This window comes from Chelon labrosus, assembly GCF_963514085.1.
Source record: "Chelon labrosus genome assembly, chromosome: 22".
Lineage (NCBI taxonomy): Eukaryota > Metazoa > Chordata > Actinopteri > Mugiliformes > Mugilidae > Chelon > Chelon labrosus.
This window is the reverse complement of record NC_140355.1, coordinates 13,458,524-13,483,441: the sequence shown is the minus strand read 5'-3', so window position 1 is coordinate 13,483,441 and position 24,918 is coordinate 13,458,524. Positions and strand designations below refer to the sequence as shown.

The 24,918-nt window shown below is 42.1% G+C and overlaps 1 protein-coding gene across 1 annotated transcript; it reads left to right on the top strand.

Moving 5' to 3' along the window:
* Positions 1–10,510: 10,510 nt before the first annotated feature.
* On the top strand, positions 10,511–23,353 carry glis3 (GLIS family zinc finger 3; the record flags this gene model as incomplete). Its single annotated transcript, XM_084571920.1, has 8 exons — positions 10,511–10,925; positions 11,412–11,586; positions 11,669–12,812; positions 18,652–18,813; positions 18,908–19,018; positions 20,218–20,359; positions 20,538–20,610; positions 22,993–23,353. Exons 1-8 carry the CDS (start codon positions 10,556–10,558, stop codon positions 23,351–23,353), a joined length of 2,538 nt encoding a protein of 845 aa, XP_084428046.1. The 5' UTR covers positions 10,511–10,555.
* Positions 23,354–24,918: the final 1,565 nt, after the last annotated feature.

Below are 24,918 nucleotides of genomic sequence, written 5' to 3'. Positions count from 1 at the left end.
TATATTTATTGCAGTAAATTGCAGAGGACATACATTGAACACGTTGCATTGCATTAAAATTCAGACCATGCACGCTCATTTACATTGTCGCACATATTTAATTAATTACGGCATGCCAGTCACATAATGTTCTGATTACACACTTGCATCTGAAATTGCTGCTGCAGTGTTTTTGCATCCTTGCAAAAGCCTTAAGTCATATCCACATCAAGCTGCGCCCAAGAACATTTTGATTGGCACGGAATTCATTGTGGCTGGTGGTTTGGAGCGTACAGTAGATGGTCTATCAATCCTTTCTCCATTATTTATGAACCGGTCTAAATGAATCATTCGGGGGAAAAGGCCTCAAGAATGTTGGCTAATAGCTGTTTTTAATGGTGTCCAGCCTTATTTTATTCGGTTTCGCACTGGAGGAATGGGAACCTGGTTTGCATCCCCGCACATCTTGGAGGACGTTGTTTAGAAATGATCTCCAAGTCCCAGCTGAGGGGCCAGACAAGCTCCATCACAGGGACCTCAAAATATCCAAAGGGCAACTTTGCCTTGTAAAAATTCTCTCTTTCCTGGAGATGTCCATGAGTTTTTCTTCCACTCACGCCTGAATTCATAAGTACAGCTGAGTATTTTGCGCAGATACTTTACAGGGTTTACGGCAGTTTGTCCCTTTAAAATAGACCATATGTAATGTGTAATTGGAGTAGACGTATGAACCCTAAATGTCCTTTGCAGGGTGCATCAGGGGAGCTCTGCGGCTGCATTGTTGCATTTTGCTCTCTGTCTGGCTGTAACAAGAGCTTTACAAGCTCATTTGTAGTTGCTGCAATAATTGATTTATCATAAATAGGAGAAAGTTGAACTCCAACGAAGGCTGACAGACATACAGTCCTGATACTACGTACTATCATCCTTTAAATTATTGTGTTAATATATGTCTAAGCCTGGCGACCTGTCCAGGGTGTACCCCGCCTCTTGCCCGGTGACAGCTGGGATAGGCTCCAGCCCCCCTGCGACCCTTCACAGGACAAGCGGTTACATTGAGCACATAGGTTTCAGCCACTGACTACATTTAATGCTGGATAAAGACTCCGTTACATCCGTCATAGGTTTCCTGAAGAGCTCAGCCCATCACCATTTTGGCTGTGTCTGACTGCCTGAGTCAAAAATGGGCAAAGAGGTGGAGCTGAGGCCCACGGGTGATGCCTAGGCAGACAGCCAGTAACCTGTGGGGATGCCTTCCTTCCACTCAAAGCATCCTTGCCCCATGTAATGAATAACTTTATGCCTTGATATAATTTAAACTCGAAATCTGCCCAGTGCTGTTGCCATGATTTACAGACACCAAAACTTTTTTACCCCACTGTAAGCATGTTTATTTCTGTCGTAAAGTTTAAGGGTTTCTGTGGATTCACTCGCTTTTGGAGCCGGTGAGTGGCCGTTTCAGGAACTTCACTTCTTTGTATTTTTCAGCCCCAGGAGATTGTTTTTGGGGGTTTTTTCAGAGCTTATTTTCTGAGGGCTGCTAATTGCTGCAGCCTAAAAAGAGATTAGTGAGATTGATAAAAGCATTCAATCACAAGTGAACAAAGAGGATAAAATACATATACCTGTAACACACCTGCACACTGCGTACATGCACAACATTTACCGTTTCCTTCGACAGCACAGGTGTCAAACATACAACCTGCAGACCAAATCTGTCTAATCTGGCCTGCAGGATGAATTGCAAAGTGCAAACATTACATTGAAGACATTAACTGCAATTTTTCCAAGAAAAGTAACTGCTAGGTTTCACACAGTTTTAGTAAGAGTTGTGGACATAACACAACACCGAGACCTAGAACTATACAGATCATTACATGTTTTGTAATAGTGCAGTTCTTTAAATGAAACACCTTCATAATGCACTTCTTTGCACTGAAACAAAGGGCAGCATTTGAGGTTGTCGTTATTTATAGGTTAATACGCTGTTGCGTTACTCGTCCAACCCCCTTGATGTCACGGCTGCAGGTTTGAATAGGACACCAAACACTCAGCCAAAGTCATAGAGAGAGAGTACAGAGAGTACACGATGGAGCAGACGAGTTAATGGATCCAAGGAGCTGAAGACAGGGCAGACAACAGTAAGTAAATGCCACAAAGGAATTCTGAACTAAAGACATGAGCCATGGCACAATACTACTAAGGTAAGCAGACGGTCTGGCGACGAGTGGAGGACTGAACCAGGATTTTATGACCAAGGAGAGAAGGTGGCTGGTGAGGCTCCATTGCTTGCAGGTGTGCAGGTAAGTAGCTCCAGCTCCGCCCAGCTCCAGACCAACCTCCAGTGAGAAAAAACCCAGAGAAAGACAAACCCAACAAGGAACATACAGGAGATCCTGACACTTGAGATCAAATTGGGCTGTATGTGGCCTTTGAACTAAAATGAGTTTGACAATCCTGATCTACCACCAAAAATGATAAAAAAAAAAAAAACCCACCTGGGCCATAGCAAATGGATTCTGCTTTGTATCTGTGCGCAAACATTCACAAAATAATTTCTCTTCACATGCATTTTTATGTTTTTTTACCAATGCAATATTTCTAAACTGGATATGCTCTGAATTTTATTAAACTACAAACTTTGGAGCTATTTATTTACATCCCTTTACAATCTGAAATTGAATCTGACTCAAAAAATGAGCCTATACTAAAGGTGATACAGAGCTAAATAGATCTGTGATAATCCTGTTTGTAAATGAGTCCAGGTCTTGCCTTCTTTTTGGACCTGTTCCCCCAACAAACATGTACACTCTTGAAAGTACATTTTACACTCTCACCCAGTGGTGGTCCGTCAAAATCACTGACTTACATTTTAATATTTTGCCATTCATTTTATTAAAATTGTTCCCAAGAGTCTATTCTTATCATTTTATGGATTGTCTGTCTCTCATCTGCGGTGCTTCTGGCAGTGTAACTTTGCATTAGAGCTTTTATCCAATCTTATTTCAGCCATCACGCATTGCCAGAGTCAAAGAAATCTGCTTGGGCCTTCACAATTAAAACTGCATGCAGATGAAGCTTGAAACACATTGTAAGGACGCTGTTCCTTCAACCAATCACATTCTTTTTTGAACCGATGGTGGAAGGAGGCCAATCTTGGAGCTAGCTAGCCTGACCCAGCCGGGGAAAGGGTGTGTCCCCCAATGTCAGGGAAGCAACTATGAGTGTTACCCTCGGCTGACAGGCTCCAAGTAGAGCTCTAAATTGTTACTTAAGTTCTGTTGAGTAAAAAAAAAATTATATTTATATATTTTGCCATTTTATTGGGTCGACATTGATGCTTCTGCTGGATTTCACGTATGTGGCGTTGGTATCCGTATGTTGTTGATGGTTTCTATAGCAGTGGCGTCATAACTATCGTATTAAGACGTGTTTTGAATGAGGTTGGAGGTCATTGAAGGCCTAGGTAGAAATTTGCAGGCCTCCTTTAAACGAAACTACAACGACTATAAATCCGATTCACCCGATTAGTTTAGCTTATCCAAGTAAAAAATACGAACCACTGCAGTTTAATGAGTTCTAAATGCCTCGAAAATGCAAAGTTTGCAAGGCTGTGCTTCTCAGCTCCCACAGACTAAATACTGAAAAAAAAAAACGTATCGTTCTGCTCGGAGAGTGCAGAAAATAGTGCAGAATTAGCAGCAGCAGAAAAACATTCAGCTACATTTTTTCCCCCAATCTAGGTTTGAATCAATTTGTCTTTTCACTCTTCATAAGGGCCTCACCTAGCCAGTGTTAATACTTAATTTATTTCTTGGCAGTGGATAAAGTCACATACACACACCCACACGTTTTCTATATCTGGAGCTTCTCTTCCACCTCTTCGCAGAATTCAAGCACCACATCACCAAGACAACTCCTCTGCACAGTTCGTGTGTACTTAGCAAAGTTGTTTTTTTTTTCACTTTCTTGAGACAGTTTTTGCCTGAAGACTAAATTCTGATTAAAAAAAAAAAATGTCTCATCATTTCACTTCAAGTAAGAGTCATATCTTAAATATTATTGCTGTGTATCATATTGAGGCATAATAATATAAAAAAATTTTCTGGTGACGTATTCCATATTAGCAAGGCATCAACATACATCAAAAGTAAAATCAAAAGTTACATTGTTCTAATAGCGGAAAAACTTAATTAACTAGGTGAGCCTTGAGGGAATCTTGCAAAATGCCTCCCCAAGCAACAGCAGAGTGCAAGAATGACCCCCAGCTACCGCAGACCTGCTTACTGATACAGAAAATGTGATTGCTTTTCATATTCCAGTGAATTTTCAACGTTTCCCATTTTACCCCGGGACACGCAGACGCTCGGAACACATTAGAATAGGTACATCGCGGGAAAAGGGGCAGTGCACGTGGGCGTTATTAGCTAAATGAATTTTAATAAATAACCCTTGAAACATAATGAAACATAAGACAATATGAAAGACGAGATTAAGGGCTTGTTGAAGTATGCGAGACAGATGATGGGATACAGTGGTGAAACAGATGAGTTTAAGGAGGTGCGTAATACTGCATGTTCAATTTATATGTAAATCAATCCACCTAATAGAATGACCTCGACCGGGTGCCAGAGGATAGGAAAACGATCCCACCCAAAAGCATTTTTTGAATTTTCAAATCTCATGAGCCTTTTACGGGAACATGGTGTCAGCCTGGTGCTACAATAACCCATTAGAGAACAGGCTAATGAGGTGATTTATTCGAGTTACCACACAGCACCTGCAACAATCTTCCCATCACATACATTTATGGTTCAGTCTGCACGCGGCGCCCGTATACAGGCACCTCGAGGGTCGCCCTTTCCCGAACATGTGCATGCGAGTACACGGCAGACGGATAGGTGACAGAAAATGCCGCCGCTATCTGCCACTGCGCCCAGTCACCTTTTTGTCCTGTGGATGTCTGAAACAAAGACACTATATGTCTGTCACGCTGACCCTTCTTGTTAGAGAGACAGCAGAGGATAATCAGGAAAGAACAAATGATGTGCTGCGAATCCCCTGCTGTGTGACCTTTGACCGGGCACATACTGTAGCTGTGGTGGCCTATCCACATGATGTTTGTGACAGCTGCATCTGTGGAGTAGATCAGAACCACCCCCCTGTAAATATCTCAACAATTTGTTTAAATTAAGAGTTTTTCTTTATAGAAAAAATGCAGGGTGGGCGTGCTCCATGGTGGAAACCAGCTACAGTCCCTCTGTCTATCAGTCACTAATGGTGTGGAGCAGTGGGAGGCCAGGACACCTGCGTCTGCCGCTTGATAATGAATATGATGAAGACGGATAACACTTTACCCCGTCTGAAACCGTGCTCTCAGCTAGGGAGTGATTACTGCCGTAATTGGGATCCATGGTGACTGCCACCGGAGATACTTATGACGAGGCTGTCGCGGCTAAAGTGTAGATAACATTTACATTACTCATATCGGAACCGAGAGTTACAAGTTTCCAAATCACCACTGACAACCGCCAAATCAAATCTGCGACCTTATTTCACAGGCGTTAACAAACAGACAAAGAAGACGTGAGCTCTCGGGCACCGGGGGGTTAAGACGGGCTTGTTTTCGGCTGCAGCGAAGCAACAGGACCCACTATGGCATTCTGGTGTTATATCGTCTGCGGCTTTTCCTAAACTTCTGACCATGTCCTCATCTGAAGGACGTGCCATGCCTGTCTGAACACAAATCCATCCTCAAGTAAAAAAAAAAAAAAGGCAAGCCGAAAAACTGGAAAAGGAAACAGAACTTGAAAGCACTGATGATTTTGCCTGCTGTCGGCTTTTACTTTCACCACCTGTGCCACAGGGTTTGACGTATTGATCATTCTGCTGCATCCTTCATTCCGCTGTTTTGAAAATTTCCTAAAGGAGATTTATGGACTGGTCATTACCAAACGGCCCCATTTTTTTCCCCTACTGGGTGGTGTTTTACTGGGATTCCTAGGGGGGCTGTGGGTGTCCTCTAGGTAGTGTCCTAGTGCATAGTGGGTGCCGAGACTAAAAGAGGCGGGGGGCGCTGTTAATGACCATCTGTTCAGAGGAGCAACCTTTTTTAATGAAGACGGATGTTGGGAGGATCTGTCCAGGGGGCTGCAGGCAGGGGTCTAACGACACATCCTTCTATGTCTGGACCTTCTAGGTTATCTTAGATGGCCTGGCAGTACTCACCACCACGCTGGTATCAAGGAATTCAAACTAGCTTCCTGAAGCTGAAAGTACTCAAACACACCAGCAAGCATGTGCCGTGCCACTTAACCAGGGGTAACTAGGGAAGACATCAAACATCTAGTTAAACTAAGATCATCTCACATCCTTTTTAAGAAAATATACTACTCAGTGTTAAACTGCTGCAGGAGGTTCAGTGGTAAAATGCAATAAATTAAATGGATTAATCTTCAAGTACAAACAGCATATTCTGTCTTGCAGTCTGTATTAATCTCACATGTTGAGAGGGGTCATCTCTGATGTGACCACCATGAAGAAGCTCTGGGTCTTGTGCATATATGTTTTACGAGCAGCACGAAAACATTAAGCTTTTTTTTTTACTGAGCCACTTCACGTCACGGCTGAGCAACACAGATTTAATTGGATTTCAGCTGCTTAAATTAAATTCTCTTCTGATCCACATCTTTCACTGTCCGCCGCTCTTTTGTTTTCGCTGAAGTTTCTGGGAAAGCTCCTGCTGATCTGGGGAGCGTCAGAGCGAGTCCTGCGCTCGGGCCTCATCATCCTGGATGTGATTTCAGAGCCGCAGCGTTAATAACATCCCAAAAAAATGAGGGAAGAGGGGAGCTTGCAGCACTCATGCCCTTAGGCTTTGCCCCGAATGTGCGTTCAAATTAAAAACAAGCCCGTGGCCTAGCATGGTGTCAGCAGTCTTTTATTAGAGTGATTTGTTCAAAAACACAGCAGGGAAGGGAGACACGTGTGTTCTCTGCCGTCCTTCCTTTTATTTCATCAGTCATCACTTCTCTGCAGATTATTAAGAAAGTCAGCTAAGATTGATGGATGGGGACGGAAGACTCTCAGAAGTCCATCTCTCTCACACTCATCTTCGTCTAGGTGTTGGTCCTGACAGTAGAGGAGCAGAGGAGGAGATGGATGGATGGGTCTTTTCCTTCTACTGTACTTTATGTACAACAGATGGTGCTGCATCCCTAAGACCACACTATTTATAGCCGTTTTTAGCTTCCAACGCAACATTAATTTAACGCTACTAGCTGCAACATGAGCGATTCTAATGTTTATGGGAAAAGTTTTAATGCACCCTCAGATATGGGCGTGTGTAACACTGTGCCCGTCTATTAATATCCTGAGAGCAAGTACGCAAGGTGCCGTGGGCTAATAGGAGCCGTTATAATGAGGGATGGCACCAATAAATTGATATCTCCTCCACTCGCTACTGTACTCTCCTCTGCTGCAGTTAAAAGGATTGACTCAGCCTTCACTAACCTTGTGTTTGACTTGAAACTGTCATTAGCAAATCAAAAGCAGATTAATTAATCACAGGTCCACCGGGGTGCGCATTACCGTAAGTGACTATTGTAATATAACTTAAAGAGAAATCGCCCACGATTTCTCTTTTTGACACGGGAATGAATGCTATGCTACTTCCAGGAGTGCTGATGTTGTCATCAAGAGGGGAGAAAATGGATTCTGTAAGTGGTAGAGAGTCTATTACCGCATTAATTCTGCCACAAATGGAGCTCTACCGAGATGGTGAACGCTTAAATCTCATCTGGTCATCTACACGTATTTTATTTCCACCTTTTACGTTTACCCCTTCTCCTTATTCTCCTTTTTTAAAAAGAAAAACTACTTCCGGATAAGTGACGTGTTGATTCATTCTGACAGAACATGCCGTGAGCAGTAAATGCTGCCCACCACAGTATGAGCATATACGTAAAGGTCAGACGACTTGTTGACCGCTCCTCCAGAGTGTCTGTGTTTGAGAGGTTCAGACGCTTTACCATCCTGTTACACGGTGACATTTGGAAACACACGCTGTGACTCACTTTGTCGAGGGAAGAGGCGGCCAAATCACCACTTGAAGCAAGCGGGGACCCGGGAAGATTCTGTAGTATTCGACATGATTACGTAAACAAGTAGCAGTCTCATCTCGGTGACCTTCACGAGCATCTCTGCTTTTGTCCTTCATGGCATTTTTTATTTATTTTTTATTTTTTTCATTTTATTTCTTTCTGTGCCTGAAAATGCTGGGTGCCGCTGTGTTTAACTCCCCATTAGTGTACTAATAGTATCCCCTGCTGGCAAAAGAGGGAACACAACAGAGTGACCGGTTCCTGCACTGCATTATTGTTTTTGGAGAAGACGTCACTTTTGAAGACATCAAAATGGGAATGAAAGTAATCTTTATGATGAAATGATGGGTAATGAGTGAAAGTCCTAACTTGCTTTTTGCTTTGACAGACTCAGTTGCTGTAATTAAACCCAATCAACCCTAACCCAATTTTTAATTCTATATAAAAATACACTGTATATATATATACGTATATGTATATATACTAAGAATTGATGTCCTCCATATATAAGCAGCCAGATACAGACAAGATAATACAGTGAGTGCACACATCTTAGTCAAAACCCACCATTGTGATCAGCTGTATTCTCAGCAGTAATCACTCCACCCTCAGACTCCAGCATCTGTTTGCGGATCTGTGTAATTTCTCCATTAAACTATAAGCTCAGATTGTGGAGCAGAGCCACTTCTCCATTTCTGTTCCACACACACAAACACACAGACACACAAAAAAGTTACCTTCCCTCCTACTATAAACATACCGGTTTCCATGCCATCCTGAGTCTGGAGCCACGCAGAGCAAACACTCAAGCAGCCAGCAGAGAAGAGCCTAACAAAGGGGTCTGAAATGATGTGGAGGGTTAGAGGAGGAGGAGGAGGAGGAAGAGGAAGAGGAAGAAAAAGTTGAGATTATGACTTGTTAGGAATGCTTGATGGCAACAATGGGAGGAATCTGTGCAGAGTAAAACTTAATCAAATCAGCTTGTCATGATTTGAGACACAAAGGATAAATTGAATTGAATTCCATTTGGATTTGGTCCAGCGTGCTGTGAACTGCTGTGATTGCACTGAAAAGAATTTTGATAGCATTTCCCTCTTGGTCAGAACAGAATTTGGAATATTTTTTTATACAGTCCCAGTTTTACTGACAATAAAAAAGAGAAATCTATTACTTAAAGTTGGAGCACAGAGGGGGCTCTCACTCTTTCACTCCCTTCATCTGCAGCTGCATGCAAAATGATGTAGCCTATGTACTGTTGCTGACATGGGTTGATTTATATACCCGAGCTCTTTCAGTTACCACCAAAGCTTAGTTGTTTTTTTAATGCTGAAGTTAAAACAAAGAGCCTGGAGCCACGTTGAAGTCTGATTTATCAAATCAATGCGAGAGAGTTTTGGTTTAGAACTTTGAGAAAAAAGGAGGAATAAGGGTCGAAAGAGAGAGAAAAAGTGTAAAAGTTTAAAAATACTGTAAAATAATATATAAATCTGACACTTGGATGCAAATATCTGGGTAAACATAATAACATTTTCACACGTTAACACGAAGGAACGCGCATAACACGTTTTAGGCTGCAGTGCGTAACCACAAAAAAAAAAAAAAAAGGAGAAAAAAAAGACTTAATGATTTACTCTTAAGTTCGGCTCAGTTTGTAATGACGTCGCTCCCTTCAAGCACAGTGTCAAGGGCAAAAGTGTAATCGGGAAGGAAAAGAAAGAAGTTCCTGGAAACGGTGTGCGAGTTGGGACGCGGCGGCTCAAGCGCGGAGATTCCTCTGGGGCTCGACTTCTCTGCTCGTCGCTCACTCATCACAAACTCCGAGGGAAAAACGCGACAGCTGATCTCCACATCCAGATTACTACAGAGTCACTGCCCGGAGGACCCGAGGAGCCACTCGTCCTGTCATGTCACTTTGGGGAAAGTGTCGGCGACGACGGCAGTAGGTGAGTTTTACGCACCGCGAACAACGGCGGCGTGATGGAATAACTTCACCGTGAAGGTCATATCTTCCAAACTGTTTAGATTGAACTTGATTAAGCTCACTGGATTCCTTTTAAATGTGTAATAGGGAAAACTTGGACCTGAAATTTCAACTTACTTTAAGTTACATGATGTCTTTATGGTCTGTTGAATCCAATATCATGCTGATATTGTCTTAAACCTTTCTATTTCTACTGTTGTCGTTTATGTTGTCTAATAAATATTTAAATATATTAACTTGAAATAGGTCCATCATATTAAAGCAACATTTTTTTTTAAAAAGTGGTTTTCTGCGAACTTGTTCCTTGTCAGTTTACTTCCATAATTTAATTTATTTATACTCTGTTTGGGAGTGTACATTTTATGTTTTGTTGTATTTGGATTATTTCCTAGGCATACGCATTGGATTACCAGTTTCTGTATGAGTTAAACTTCGCACGACTACTTTGATCAGCTTCCTTGTGACCACTTCTGGGGCGTCTTCTGCGTCAGCCATGAGCGGGAAAGGTTGCCAGCTCCTGGTGTCTCCTTGCAGCATGCCCCCGTCGCTGAGCATGATCAGAGGGCACCAGTCCCAGCCCATCAGGATGCCTCCCCCGCAACGGACCAACTTTAGCCCCTCCACGGGGAGAATGGAGAAGGTAAAAAGAGGGACCATCCGTTCCTTAACCTCCGGGAAACAAAGCGGAAGTCACGTTGCCCTGCCCAACCTGAACCTCCACAGGCAGGTGTTGATTAATGGAAAACATCAAACCGCGCCGACTGCATCCCCGCACCAACAACCGCCTGCTTATCATCCTCAGAATCCAACGGGGACGACTGCCGCACACACGAGACTCTGCTCCTCTAACAAAAGCTTCAAAGGTAAAATCAAAACTGTACATACAGCAGCAGTGCTGGCAATAGTCGTCTTCACAAGATCCCTTATATACAATGCTCAGTTTCAGCCATCGTTCCCAGTTGTCCCTCAACCTCACAGTCATCTAGCCTGTTCTCTTATTTATTGATAGTTTAACAAAGATCAAGTTTGTCCCTAAATTTGGTGGAAGTGGAAGGAGGCGAAAAGCTCATTAGTGATTAACAGTGCAGAGAGTGTGTCTGGCCTGTTGAGCTTGGTGAAGGGAAATTCCCCAGTCTACTCTTTAATCCTCAGTTAAAGAAGACTAAATCTACCGCCTCCGAGGTTTGATTGACGCTTGTAGTTGTCTAATATGATGTTAACACTTTGAACTGATTTGTGGACGTCTGTTAAATGTGGATAAAGAGTGTTGCTCTGCTGTAACTTCTACTGGAACAAAGTATTTTCCATATGGATATGTATTTAATGAATTCTGGGCTTTTGTCCAGCAGATTGCTCTGTGTCTGAGCCGCCCATGGATGTATTTGGTCAGGCAGCTGCTGTTAATCTAAAAGTGACCAGTAATCCCATGAGCGTTGTCACAGGTCAGCCATATACCGCGGGACCTTCAGCACCTCATCCTCCGTCACACTCTTATAGTGTGCCCGTTCCCCACACCGACGCCAGGTGAGCAGTATCAGTAATGTTGTGTGATCATGAGCTCGCAAAAGCAAGTGTTGCTAAAGTGAATAACAACAATGTTTTTCAGATCCTTACTTTCCAGAGAATCCCTGGCATCCACTACCCTCAGTCTGTTTGAAACGCAGTCCTTGTTTAGTGGCAGACATGAGTGGCCATATGGTTACCGTGTGCTTCCTCCCCTGGGACTACCTCAGCACTCTGCCCAGGCCAGTGAGGGCGGTGAGCAGATCAGCATCTCCCCTGGCACGGCCATGTCGGGCACGACCATATCAGGTGGCACGAGCACCTCCGCCTCCCTGCCCTCGTACCTCTTTGCAGGGGAGGCCGGAAGCCCGAGACAGTCTCGTGCCAAGAAGAGGGCTCTCTCCATGTCGCCTTTGTCGGACGTCATGGGTATTGATTTCAACTCCATCATACGCACCTCGCCTACCTCACTCGTGGCTTATATCAATGGCTCCCGCAGCTCTCCGGCCTCCCACGCCACACTCTCACCTGTTCAGTCGGAGAGTTACGGTCACTTACTGGGGGTGAGAGGCCGCTGCATCCCCCAGACCCATCCCTACAGCATGCCAGGTCCTTCACAAGCTCTGGCCCCGCAATCGGAGTGTGAGCGCATGCAGATGCTTGAAGAGGGAGGGGGTCTCGAGGGCCAGATGGCTAACATGGTGGTAGAGCAGCAGTGCCTCCCAGATGAAGGAGGGTTGCTGGAAAAAACTTCACACAGACACAGCCAAACCACCAACAATACGCTTCCACGCCTACAATTAGAGCCAGCTCTGTTGACTACAGTCCAAGAAGCTGCCATTCCACAGGGGCCTCCACCGCCCTACCACTCACACCAGCACACCCACGTCTCCAGGCATCATAGCAAAATAAAGACCCCTTCTCAGGGCCCTGCCCCACAAGCGCTCATGGTTCCTCCCAGGCATGGGGTCAGCTTTTTACCCCAGATCCCAATGCTGGAGGAAGAAGAAGGAGAGTTTGAGGACTATGGGGCCCACTGTTGCAGGTGGTTAGATTGCAGTGCAGTCTATGACCAAAAGGAGGAGCTGGTGAGGCACATAGAAAAGCTGCATGTGGACCAACGGAAGGCTGAGGATTTTACTTGTTACTGGATGGGCTGTCCACGCAACTTCAAACCCTTCAATGCCCGATACAAGCTTCTCATCCACATGAGGGTCCATTCAGGAGAGAAACCCAACAAGTGTTCGGTACACCTAGCAGTCATGTCTCTTTTTGTTCATCTGAATCCAATGCTTTATTCACATACTTTACGCCTCCTTAAAATAAGATCCCGTATACCTCCCTTCTTAGCGATACACTCATAGCCCCCCTCTCTTCCAATCAGATGAACATTTTCTTACTCATTTGTGAAAAAGGCTAAGTGAATGCAGTCAAAGCAGGAACATGATGAATGTCAGAGCTCACTGAGTTTAGTTCTGAGGGCTCCATTCAAAGCCACAGTGTCTAGTTGAAGGCTTTAAAGCCTTAGGCGGTCGGATGGAAAAAATATATTTTTTTTACCATGAATACTTTCCTGCACTCTGGGTTTATGGCCAAGGTTTAGATCAGAAATATATCCTCTCTCTCAAACTTAAGCCATGGGTAATTAGTGAAGCTCTGTGATAATTGACATGGGAGTGAACTCAATTATATAGTTATTAAATCTGCACAAAGAAGCCCTAGCACTTCAGATTTGGCATGGACCATGGCACTCGAGCAGCTACTGGGCCTGTCAGCAGCCCCGGGTTTGCCAGACCATCGTCTGACAAACTTGGATACTATTCTGGGAAGGTGATGCCCAGTAGTCTGGCTTTCTACACATTTGCTCCTTTGACCAAACAGTTGGAGGTTATCCATGGACCTGATTATGTATGATAATAGCTTTGTTCTCCTAAATGGATGAAGTAATTCTTTCAGATGGGCAGAATTGAATGACGCCTCTGCATTTAGGTTATTCTTATTTTTCAAAGACACATGACTAAAAATGTAATTTTTAGGAGTCCCAGCTTTGGTGTGAAATTGCAGAAAGAAGACTAGTGCCATGCTAGTGCTAAAGAAGCAACAGGCTCATTATGACACCTAATATGCAGATGTAAAGCATGTTCGCTGTGTTCACCATTTCAGTGTGATAGCATGCTAACATTTGCTAATTAAGATCAAGGAAAAATGACAGATGACAGATGAGGCTTGTGGGAATGACATTCCTCTTTCCCCATAAATACGTCCAGTAGGTATTGGACGTGAAGTGGAAGCAACGTTTCACCAAAAGCCATAAATGTTAACATACTTGTGACTCTGGTGAAAACGTTGGAGGATTGCCCAAGTCAGTAGGATGCATCATCTGGGAGCCATGAATGTTGGAACCAAAAGTCAAAACAAAAGCAAACAGTTGTTGAAATATTGAATTCTAGTGGTGAGCTGACTAGCCATCAGACAAACAAACCCACTGCCACCCCCAGAGCCACGAAAGCTGGCGTCACAAAAAAAATATGCGCCGACTCTATCGCCCGCTTTGTCTTTTTCTCACTCCCACTGAAAAATACTTGAGACTTAGATGAGTAATTAACAACGCGCTGGCCAGACGTGCTTCGTGTCACTGCTTTCAACAAGTCAATTATTAACAGCTTGCATACCTGCAGTCGACCTCTTGCTCCAAAATACTCACTTATTAGTCGAAGGCGGCTCTGTTGCCATGGGGCTGGTATCACTGGATGGTTCTGTGTTCCCTGAAATCATTCAAGATGAATGATTCGTGGTCTCGGCACACAGACAAAAACAGAAGTGGCATAGCGTGTTTACTGTACAGTAACTGTTGTACAGACTGGTATAGAGAGAAACCCCTAACAGACTTACACTTATCGCTCCCCCACTTTAATGAGACCTTACAATTCAGCCAAGAGTTCAGGATCTTTTTTTTTTTTTCACTTTTAAATCAAGATTTTCATCAACCAGCGTGGGATCACTTCAGCTGAACGGTTGAAAGGTTGTGCTTAAAATGCTCCGTATGAAATAATTCGAACAATAGCTCGACGTGCTTTTATATTTAGAGGATGCTGACATCCAAGATGTACAGCCCAGTTTTTTTTTTTTTTTTCTCGGGAAATGATTGTCAGGTGAACAAACCGCTGCATGATATATGAAATCCTCCAGCCAGGTGAAGAACAATGAGGCTGCTCGTGTAACACTGTGAACATAAAGGGCAGGCCCAGACTTGTACCTGTCATCTCACAATCTGTGTTTAATGATGATTGAGCAGTTTGTTCATATATCCTTGCCTCACCAGTCTATTTGCGCTCCACTGTGATTTAGGTATGTCAGGTTTTGCAAGCAAAGTCTGAACCGTCATTATCAGTTGGCACATAAGTTACAGTTTTTGGATATTTCTTCTCCGTTGGTTAAATCTGTGCAAATAACTAAAATAATTCTGACTTGATACTAGACATTTTAAATATCTAACAATACGTATAACAGCAATATAATAACAACATTAATTAGCATACATTTTAAGCAAAATTGCCACCACTAGAATCAGTTGATGCATATACATAGATGTGAAACGACACCTTTGTTTCTTCCCAATCCACTCAATTTTCCAGCCTGGGGAGCTTGTAATTCAAGCCTTGCTAACGCCAGCGAAGGCAGGCGTGATGAGATTTCAGGTTTGACGACAACTTAAACGCCGTCCTTTCAATTGTTTGGAGGGAACTCAATTTATTTTGGCACCTGGAAATGACGCTTAACAGCCTGGAATACATTTTCTCTGGCTCTGTCGTCAATTGTGTTTTGAAAAGAAATCATTTTGTTTCCACTGCAACAAGAATGTATACCAGGTTGATAAATCACCATAATCCACATGCATTTTCCTAAAATGGAAATTTACATTTACACTCCTCAGTTACATCCAGTGTTGGAACAATTTCTCTATCATTATTTATTTCTCTAATATATTTGAGTTGTTTTCTGTTAACACTAAAACATTTTGTCCCATTTCATAGTGTCTCTATGATGTTAGGGGAAGAAAAATCTCATTTTCAATGCAACTCCCCTTGAGGAATTTGCAAGTCAATTGGGTCAGAGACTTAAAAAAAAAGCTATATATAGTATAAGAAAGGAGGTGAAACAAAAAGTCCAAAAGGGGTAGAAATATCACTGGTGAAACAGGGAAGAGTGGGGTCCAGAGTGAATTGACCTCAGAGTAAGACTGGGCACTGAACAGGGTCTGCTGGCACAGGCTGCAGCTGTCATTGTTCGGCCAGGGCATGAGTACCTGCCAGGACCTGTCAGAAGCTGGCTGTAACACTCATCTCTGCTGAGGAGCCATACTGCTTTCTTTTCAGCCCAAACGTCCCTCGAGACAAACTAAAAAGCCCTCTATGCCTTATGAGAGCTTTGTGAGACGCAGTGTGTGTGTGTGAAAGAGAGAGAGAGAGTTACACAGTTACCTACTTCTGGATAGTCCTGGCAGTAGTTTAGCTTTATGCTGGTTCTTTGGATCTGAGGAAACTATTTATCTCTGTCTGTGCTGTTTTTCTCGGGGCACTTCGGTTGAGTTGAGTTTGTTGTTAATTCTTCCCTTTAACCTATATTAAGGATTGGTCTATTTTGCCACTGAAACTGACTAACAGAGCAGAATCAGAAAGAGTGTGCCAAGATTACCCCGGCAAGAGGTTATGCGAGGCCTTTTTCATTTTGTGTTACTCTAATGTTTGTAGAGTTTGTCATCTAGTCTATTTTCTAAAAAAAAAAAAAAAAAAAAAATGCTGACTTCTGTATAACATTCAAAAATGGTTGGATAATGGAACAATGGCCGTGCTAGGGAGGAAAGAAATTGCCAAATTGTGAATTCTTTTTCATTTTCAAGTTCACTTCCAGTAACGAGATGTGCTTGTGTGATTGTTAGAGCTATTGAGAATAGACGTTGACAGGAAATAGCTGTGTCGTGACGAGAAAGAATGGCAAGTATTTCTAATAATGGGAAGAAAAAAACATTTTAATTGGGCTTTGGCAGTGATGACTGAGGGGTATCAGTATGTGAGGAATCCAGTCTTGGAGGAAGAATAACAATATCAGACATGGTCTGTGTGTTTCGTCCATGAGGCTTACTAAGGACATTCCAAACCCCCTGTGAGCAGGAAGAGGGAGAGTAAAGTCCTGGCCTTACAAAAGAGAAGCCTTGATGATTCACATATTTGAGCAGTGAAGTCACTGCGGTCGCATGATACTGCAAAAAAAGAAGAAGGGACCTTTTTTGCTTGTTAGGATTAATGTGGTGTTAATATCTTCCTAAAACCCCAGAGAGCATGTCCAAGGCCGTGTGTGTGCTTCTGTTATATATATAGTGTAGTCATTTGTCAGTTTTCATTTTGCTGTAAATGAAGCCTTACACATAGTCCACTAAAAGTAACCTTTTTTTTAAAAAACAAAAAAACAAAAACTATAATAGCTACCACTGCTGTCAAGGTGATGCGAGACAGAGGATTGAAAACACAAAGCCACAATACAGTCATGTGTGTATAAACACTGACCCCTGCTGGTGACTCTGCGACCATCTAATGTGTTAAAATGTGATGAGAGTTAAATGTTAAACAGTAGAATAGCAAAAAAAATAATAATAATTAATTTAACACCACTATTTTTCATGTTTTAAATTAAATTGCTAAAAGCAAACAAAATCAAATATTTTTGTAAAAAATTAAACAACGTTTAAACTACTTTAAGATCCTAGTATCACTGTGGCAGCAGTGGCCGGATAGAGTGCATTCAAAAGCAGAAAAGATGAAGAAGAAAATGCATTTCTGTGATGAATGTGCATCTGTAAATCAGTATTATTTACTAATAATTGGAGTTAATTAATTGATTCCTATGAGCCTTTTTTTTCTTTCAAAGAAACCAGGATTATGAGTGTAGTGAAACAATTAAAGGGGAACTACTGTTTTTTTACAACCTGGACCTTATTTCTAGCATAAAATACGATCATTTACTCACCCATATAACTTTTTCGTCATTTGCGCTACTTCAGGAGATAATTAGATCAGCGTATATCCATATAGCAGGAGTGACTGGGGCACCGAGACGCAGCCTCTAAATAACGCATTATCTGCCGCGAAACTATTTTGTTATGAGTGCTTTTCCTCGTTGAGTCTGGAGTTAGCTGTCACTGACTGTTTTAAAAAAGGTCTTAAGACATTTCTTTTTAGCAAAGCTTTTGGTCCCCTTTAGATGTTTTTTTTTAAACCTTTTCTTCTTCTTTTTAACCTGTAGCACTTTGAGATCTTTGATGTAAAGTGCATTATAAATAAAATAAGATCCGGGGTCTGTAGGTAAATCTACAGACCCGGGATGATGATAACAGCTAACTCTGGACTCCGGAATAGCACTGGCGTATCACAACAAAATAGTTTTTGCGTTATTTAGATGCTGCGTCTCGGTGCCCCAGTCACTCCCACTATATGGGTGTATGCTGATCTAATTATCTCCTGAACAAGCGCAAATGACACAAAAGTTATATGGGTGAGTAAACAATCGTATTTTATGCTAGAAATAAGGTCCAGGTTGTAAAAAACAGTAGTTTCCCTTTAAGAGCATTTACTATTGAACAGGTTATTTCCGAGTCGCTCACAATATTTGCCCAATTGTTCTACTTCTCAATAGTCGACAAGCCTACGACAAGCCTAAATACTTGCCTTGTTGATTTGTAGTTGTTCTCCAGTCAACCATAAAACTAGCAATGAACAGTAAGGACTTATTTGAAAGCAGGCTGAAACTAATTATTCTATTCAAAAGGCTTTCTATATTTCCTCCTCCACCCCCTCACACACACACACACTGAGGTCAACAGCGTTTTGTCTGTGGTGATTCCAGGAAAACACGCCGATACAGTATGTGAGGTGAAGAGATGCTTGTCGAGGTCATATTTAATATTGTACTGGGTCATAAAACATAATTGACTTCAACTGAAGGAGCTCCGTTTTGAATGCGTGCATTTGAAATACTGCTAATCTGTGGCGGCTTCAACTCTACTCCCACTCTGTTCATGTGCGGTTACAGTTCGAAGGCTGCAAGAAGGCCTTCTCTCGGCTCGAGAATCTGAAGATCCACCTGCGCAGCCACACGGGGGAGAAGCCGTATCTCTGCCAGCACCCGGGATGTCACAAGGCTTTCAGCAACTCGAGCGACAGGGCCAAACACCAGCGTACACACCTGGACACCGTGAGTGGCAGTGCAGTACGAATTCTGAATGGTAGTTGAATGCTTTGCACCAGTGTGGGCTTCCGTATGTGTTCATATGTTTGTGCTTGTGCAGAAGCCGTACGCGTGCCAGGTGCCCGGCTGTGCAAAGCGCTACACTGATCCCAGCTCCTTGAGGAAACACATGAAGTCCCACTCGACTAAAGAGAGACAGTTACGGAAGAAGGCAAGCATTGCTGCTCTTGGGAATAACATTTATTGACAATGACTAATTGAACTATATTTGTAAAAAAATATATAATTCCTTTCACCTTGACTGTACCTCACTAGTGATGACAGCAAGCTGACAAGCTGACTTCCTCAGCATTGCAGCAAAGAACAGATAGCAAGGCAGATTAACACATGTCAAATGTTTCATTTCATTGTGCTTTCATTTGTCTTAATTAGCTGACAGCCTCGTGTGTGTGACGTGCTCACCATCCCACTCTGTTTGCTCTGCAACTTGAGCGTGCGCAGGAAAATAAATGTCATTCACTTTAACTTTTATTAACTCACACCTAGCTGGGCATGCAGCTAAATAAAAATACCCAGCAATGCGCCGTGTCTCTCTGGTGAACACGGACCTAGGGCACACAAAAACACGTACTATAATTATGTTGTTTGTCATATCTTTCAGTTCTGACTTCACCTCCTTTTTTTTTCCACTCAGGGCCACTCCGTTAACAAGTTTCACTTTTAAGCACCGCAGTGCTGCAGTGAGGATTTTTACACGCGTGCGTAAAAAAGATGCTCTTAAGCACTGAGGTTTATGTCACCATAGATACAGACAAAGAAGGTGGGCTGTTACTAAAAAAAAAGAAAAAGTGACACTTTACAAAGTCTCCCGCACATTCAACTTCTTTCATCTAAAAACGTCTAAAAAGACACTTGTTTTTTCGTTTAGCAAAAAACCTTCAACGTCGTAACCACACATAACGCTGTGTGTAGAACAGTCCTATAGGCTCTTTTCTGCAAATACCGGGCTTGAGTCCATAATAAAAAAGAAATAGGACTTTACTCTATAAACATTTATTCTTTATTTGATGGTGGAGCAGCAGTAAATGTGAGAAGTGGGCATCTAAGTGCTACGGACCAGATTCCTGAGATTTTGTCTCAGCCACAGATAATGTAATACTGACTTCTAATGATCAGAACTGCCGAATGAATTATAATTATTACAATAAATTCAAATGTGTGAGACTGTCTGAGTAATATCAGACTTATTAAAAAGCATCCTACACATGACAAAGATACACATTGCACCCTCTTGCATGCTCATTTTAAATCATCGCACAATTGCTGATTTATGCATTAATAGCAGCGACCAAATGAAAACTCTGCCGTTTTCTGTTGTTCATCACCATTTATGTTTACATTTTGCTCCAGATTAAATCCTCGGCTGATGTGACCCAAGAGACGCTCATAGACTGTTTAACCATCCACCCTCTGCAGCCGAGCCTTTCTCCTCTGGCAAGGCTAGACAACAACTTGAACCCATCCCCTGGTGCTTCCCATGAGTCATACTCTGGTATGTCCAAGCTCCGGCCCTTCGCATTAATGTGTTTGATGTTAAACAACAATATATATATGGATATGACTAGATACGTGAGCATATCGCCCTGCAACCATGTGCACATAATAGGTTTATCCGTTAGATTTAGGCTGTGGTGGACAGCCCTGAAGTGTCTGTCATCCCTGTTCCTCAGCTGCTCCACAGGGACAAGACTCCTACAGCGGTCCTCACCTGCCTCGGTTGTTCTCCTTACAGGATAATTGCAGGTATTTTTCTTGTTTTGTGATCATTCTGTTACGTTTGGGGACTTAATATTACAGGTACGAAATTCAAAATATTGAATTTATGCACACATATGCGTGTGTGTGTGACGGGGATTTATACAAAAGTAAATAGTTTCCATGTTTTGTGAGCAACTGGAGCAGTTAGCTTCACTAATCCAGCTTTTTATTTTGTATTCCCACTGGTGCAGTTCAGAATTTCACTGCGACTGATTTAAATGCCCCACTATTCTTTCTTCTCTCTTTTGATGAACTGTAACAATGAACTTAAACATTGGTTGTCATGGATTTAAGACTATAAGCTCATAATTAACTAAAGGGAAAGGAGCACTAAAAGGAGACCAATGGGCCGCTGGTGATGTTGTTGTTTATTTAGTGTGTATGGATGGATGCAGCAGTTCAGAACAGGCTTGTTTTTTGGGTTTGTTTTTTTTTGGTTGTGAACAGCCACCAACACATTTCCCTTCTCAAGCCATATGAAAACATCCCTTCATCTATACACTTCAAAGCATGTGATAAAGGATTTCTGTCATCCCGAGGAGCCAGATACTCACGGCTCCTCACTGGCTTTGATTGTTCTCCTATCAGCGGTAGGCCAAAGCATTCACGGCGGGATTCTGCGTAGACAATCGGCCTGTGAAAGCAGGCCTCGCCTTGCCTCATTGGTCCCCGAGCCGCTACCATTAATGGATGCTATAGCCACCGACAACAGCAGCTAAGGAATTCAATAAGTGAATCATAAAATCAAAAAAATACAATTGGCGGTCCAATGGGAGAAGAGCGAGCGCTGTAATTACTTTTTTTTTTAGATGTTAAATCAATTGTAAAATCCTTGTTGCCATTTTCTGTCCGGTTTTCTCGGATCCCTTCCAGTTCCCACTCAGCTCCTTGTATATTGTCAGTAAACCTCGGCTTGTTTAAAATACTTGTGACTGGCAAGTTAGATATCCAGACGTGCTGCTCGGCTGCCATGGTCACTGGATTATTCTTAAATTTATCATCTGTTTTGAACAATGCCTCATTCTGAAGGCAGAGTCCTTGATTTCTAGAAGAAAATAGTAACAATGAGTGCCTAAGACGTAAAACTAGTAAAATATCTTTTCTTGCGGTCAGACTGCTTTACTGTGTTTACAGTTAAAGTAAAGGCAGAAGGAGAGGTCTTGATCCTGTTAAAAGAACGATGCAGGAACATATTACAGACATAAACTCGTACTATAGTGTTGGATGCTATGAATAAGCTTGTGCTGCAAGGGTTGCAGAGGACTTCTATTGATACTTCACAACTGAGACACCTGAGATGACGATGCCTTTTTTCGTTTCTGTGTCGAAACTGTGTATTTTATTGCGAAGCGGAAATACACCGCAGTAAACACGGAGCAGAAAATACGCTTTATGGGTTGCATCCCTCCACTGTTGTACCAGAGTTATGCCAAGCAGAAAATTAGGGGTTAAATCAGTAGTGAGGGAAGCCGTGATGCACAGGAAGCAGCAATTCTTTCCTCATTAGATGAACATGGCAGAGATGGAAGCAACTGAGGACACTTAGAAGTAATGACATTTTATCTGAACGGTCATGGAACCAGTGCTTGTAAATTTACAATTTTGATTAACTGGACACAGAATAATTAAAACAGTATATTTTTTGTGAGTGTTTTCATGTGAAACTGCCTCAAACATGAAATCAGACAAATGCATTTGCTCGTGAAAGTGTTTGGATATGTTTGCTAATTTAAGACACGCAAAAGGATGACGTCACTTGTAATCCCGGATATTTCTTTAGCCTTTGCAGTAAGTGGTTAAAAATGTGAGCATGATTAGGCAGACTTAGACTTAGATAGACTTCATTGATCCACAAGAGGAACTGCTTGCAGTAGCTCAGATGCACATAAAAAAAAGACTCTTTAAACAACGCTGGTAAAAAGAAAAATAGGTGTAAGGCAGTTAATAAAATAAAATAAAATAATAGTATAAGTATGTAGTTTAATCAGATTTGCTTATATACAAATCTACAAGAAACAGAAATAGAAGTAAATATACACTATATCCATAGGAAAGATTATACAATTATATATAGGAAGGATAAATGATAAGTTGTGATATTCTTTAATGGCAAGGTTTTTACATACCACTAAGCCGATACAGTTTAAGAGAAACTGCTAGGTATTGTAAAGGGAAACTACATGCACTGAAGCATGTGCAGTTCATTACAGACAATAATGACAAAAAAAACAATGCGTGTAAAAGAAACACCTCAGAAGTGTGATAAAACTAAATTGCTGTTCAATTTCAGGATTCAGGTTTGATTTTTTTGAACGCTACATGCTAATTCCACACGCAGAGTATTTATTCTGGTTTGAAATGTTTCAGGTTTGTTGATCCTTCCCCTCACCAGCTCTTCCCAGGGGACCAATGTGGGCCTTGCTCCTCCACCTGCCTCCCGCATCCTCCCAATGGGACATCCCTGCAGAACAACTGTGATCTGAAGCAGCCTCTCGATTTGGCGGATCACAGCCCAGGTACTCGGAGCTTTCTAATCACAATAATCTTGTCGAAGCCATCTCACTCCACAGATGTAAACAGAGTTGTGCCAAAGGGGAGGTTCTTCTGGGGGAAAAAAAAAAAAGGAAAAAGAAAGAATCGTGCAAGTTTCATATCTGAAGGGGCTATTAGCAAACGTGTGGGCGGTTTGACAGTCTGTTTTGAACAGATTTTCTCACATGCACATTAATCGTGCGGTATATCTTTATGATGTGTAGCAGGTGGCTGGTGATTTTTTTCTAGTTAGACAGAATCAGGCAGCTTCACTCCGTGTATACCTTTAAATAGATATCACCTATTTTCCCCCCAGACTTGACAGCCACCGTGATGGTGACAAGGTGTTCACAAACACACAATGAGGTCTAATGCTGCTTTTCTTATGGAATGGATTGTTTAAAGGAAAAAGCTGCAGCCTTAAACTGAACTTTTATTACAATAAGGACACAACATTTTCTCATTTACCCTGTAGGGCTCTCAGGGCTAATAAAGAGCCTATATTCTCGAGGCACCTTATGCTCACTGATGCCTTTGTTGACAGCCTCTCAATCTGCTGGTCAATAATCCCAGTGGGGTGACTGCCTCACAAACATCTCTTAAAATGATGAAAACACAAATCTAAACACAATTGGTCTAAGATGATTTGATTTCACACACCCCACTGAGCATGCATGTATTTTTTGTGTTTATGTGTGCGTGCAGGATTTGGCGTCCACGTTCGAGCCGAGCACGCGGCCGCTAATCCAGAATTGCACGGAGGAGATTTCTTCAGCGTGGTGGACCACTGTACGAGCCAGGTCTCCTGCATTTATTCGGAGGGATGATACTATCCCCTCGTGGGGTTCTTTCTTTCTTTGCACTATTTTGTCTCCCTGTCCCATTTTGTAAATCAAATGTTTAACAGGAAGAACACATATGGCCCTGCGACCCGATGGCAGCTTTGTTTAACAAAATAAAAGGATATTAGACGGCAGAAAAATCCACTGCTCCCTGGGTTGAAAAGAATAAAACTGAGGAACTGACTCTTAAAAACCCTTTCGACTGAATCTCTGTAAATGTACTATCTGACTCGGCACCCTGGCTTCTGCCCCTATAATCGATGTATAGTAATGACCGCGCCTGCAGGATTTTCCATGTTTACTTCCTCAGTTTTTATACAGATTGTATGTGACATGTTTTAAGTACTTCAAGTAGTTTCTGGTGGCATTTTGCACAATATTCAACACTGCAATCAATATGCAAGGGATCGTTTATTAAGGTTTTTCTTAGAACCATGGCTTTGTAACTATAGTAACAAGACAGCCTTACCATTTCACTGTAATGTCCATAAGCATAACCTGTTGTTTGACTATAGTAATGTGCTATGAGTGCTCCTGTGCTTTGATCGAGAGGCATTCATTTTGAATGTTTTTTTTTTATACTGCAAATTACCTACACTTCACAACATAGTTGCATCTTTCTGACAGCGTAGTACAACGCTGTACATTTGTGAACCTCTTTTCCTTTACAGGGCATTTTATTGGAGTAAGAAAATTAACTTTTGGACACTTCAAAATCTGCTTGAAGAAGGAACTGTTTCCTTTTTATTTAGCTGGAATACAGTATAAATGTTGCCACTTAATTTGCACTTTAGGCTGTATGACCGTGAAAAAGAAGTCACATCTTCACATCTTATTTGTGTTTTTGTGTAATAAAATTGACAATGAAACTTAAAACACCATTCAGGATTTCAAAGAAATCAATGTAAAGTGCATTTGA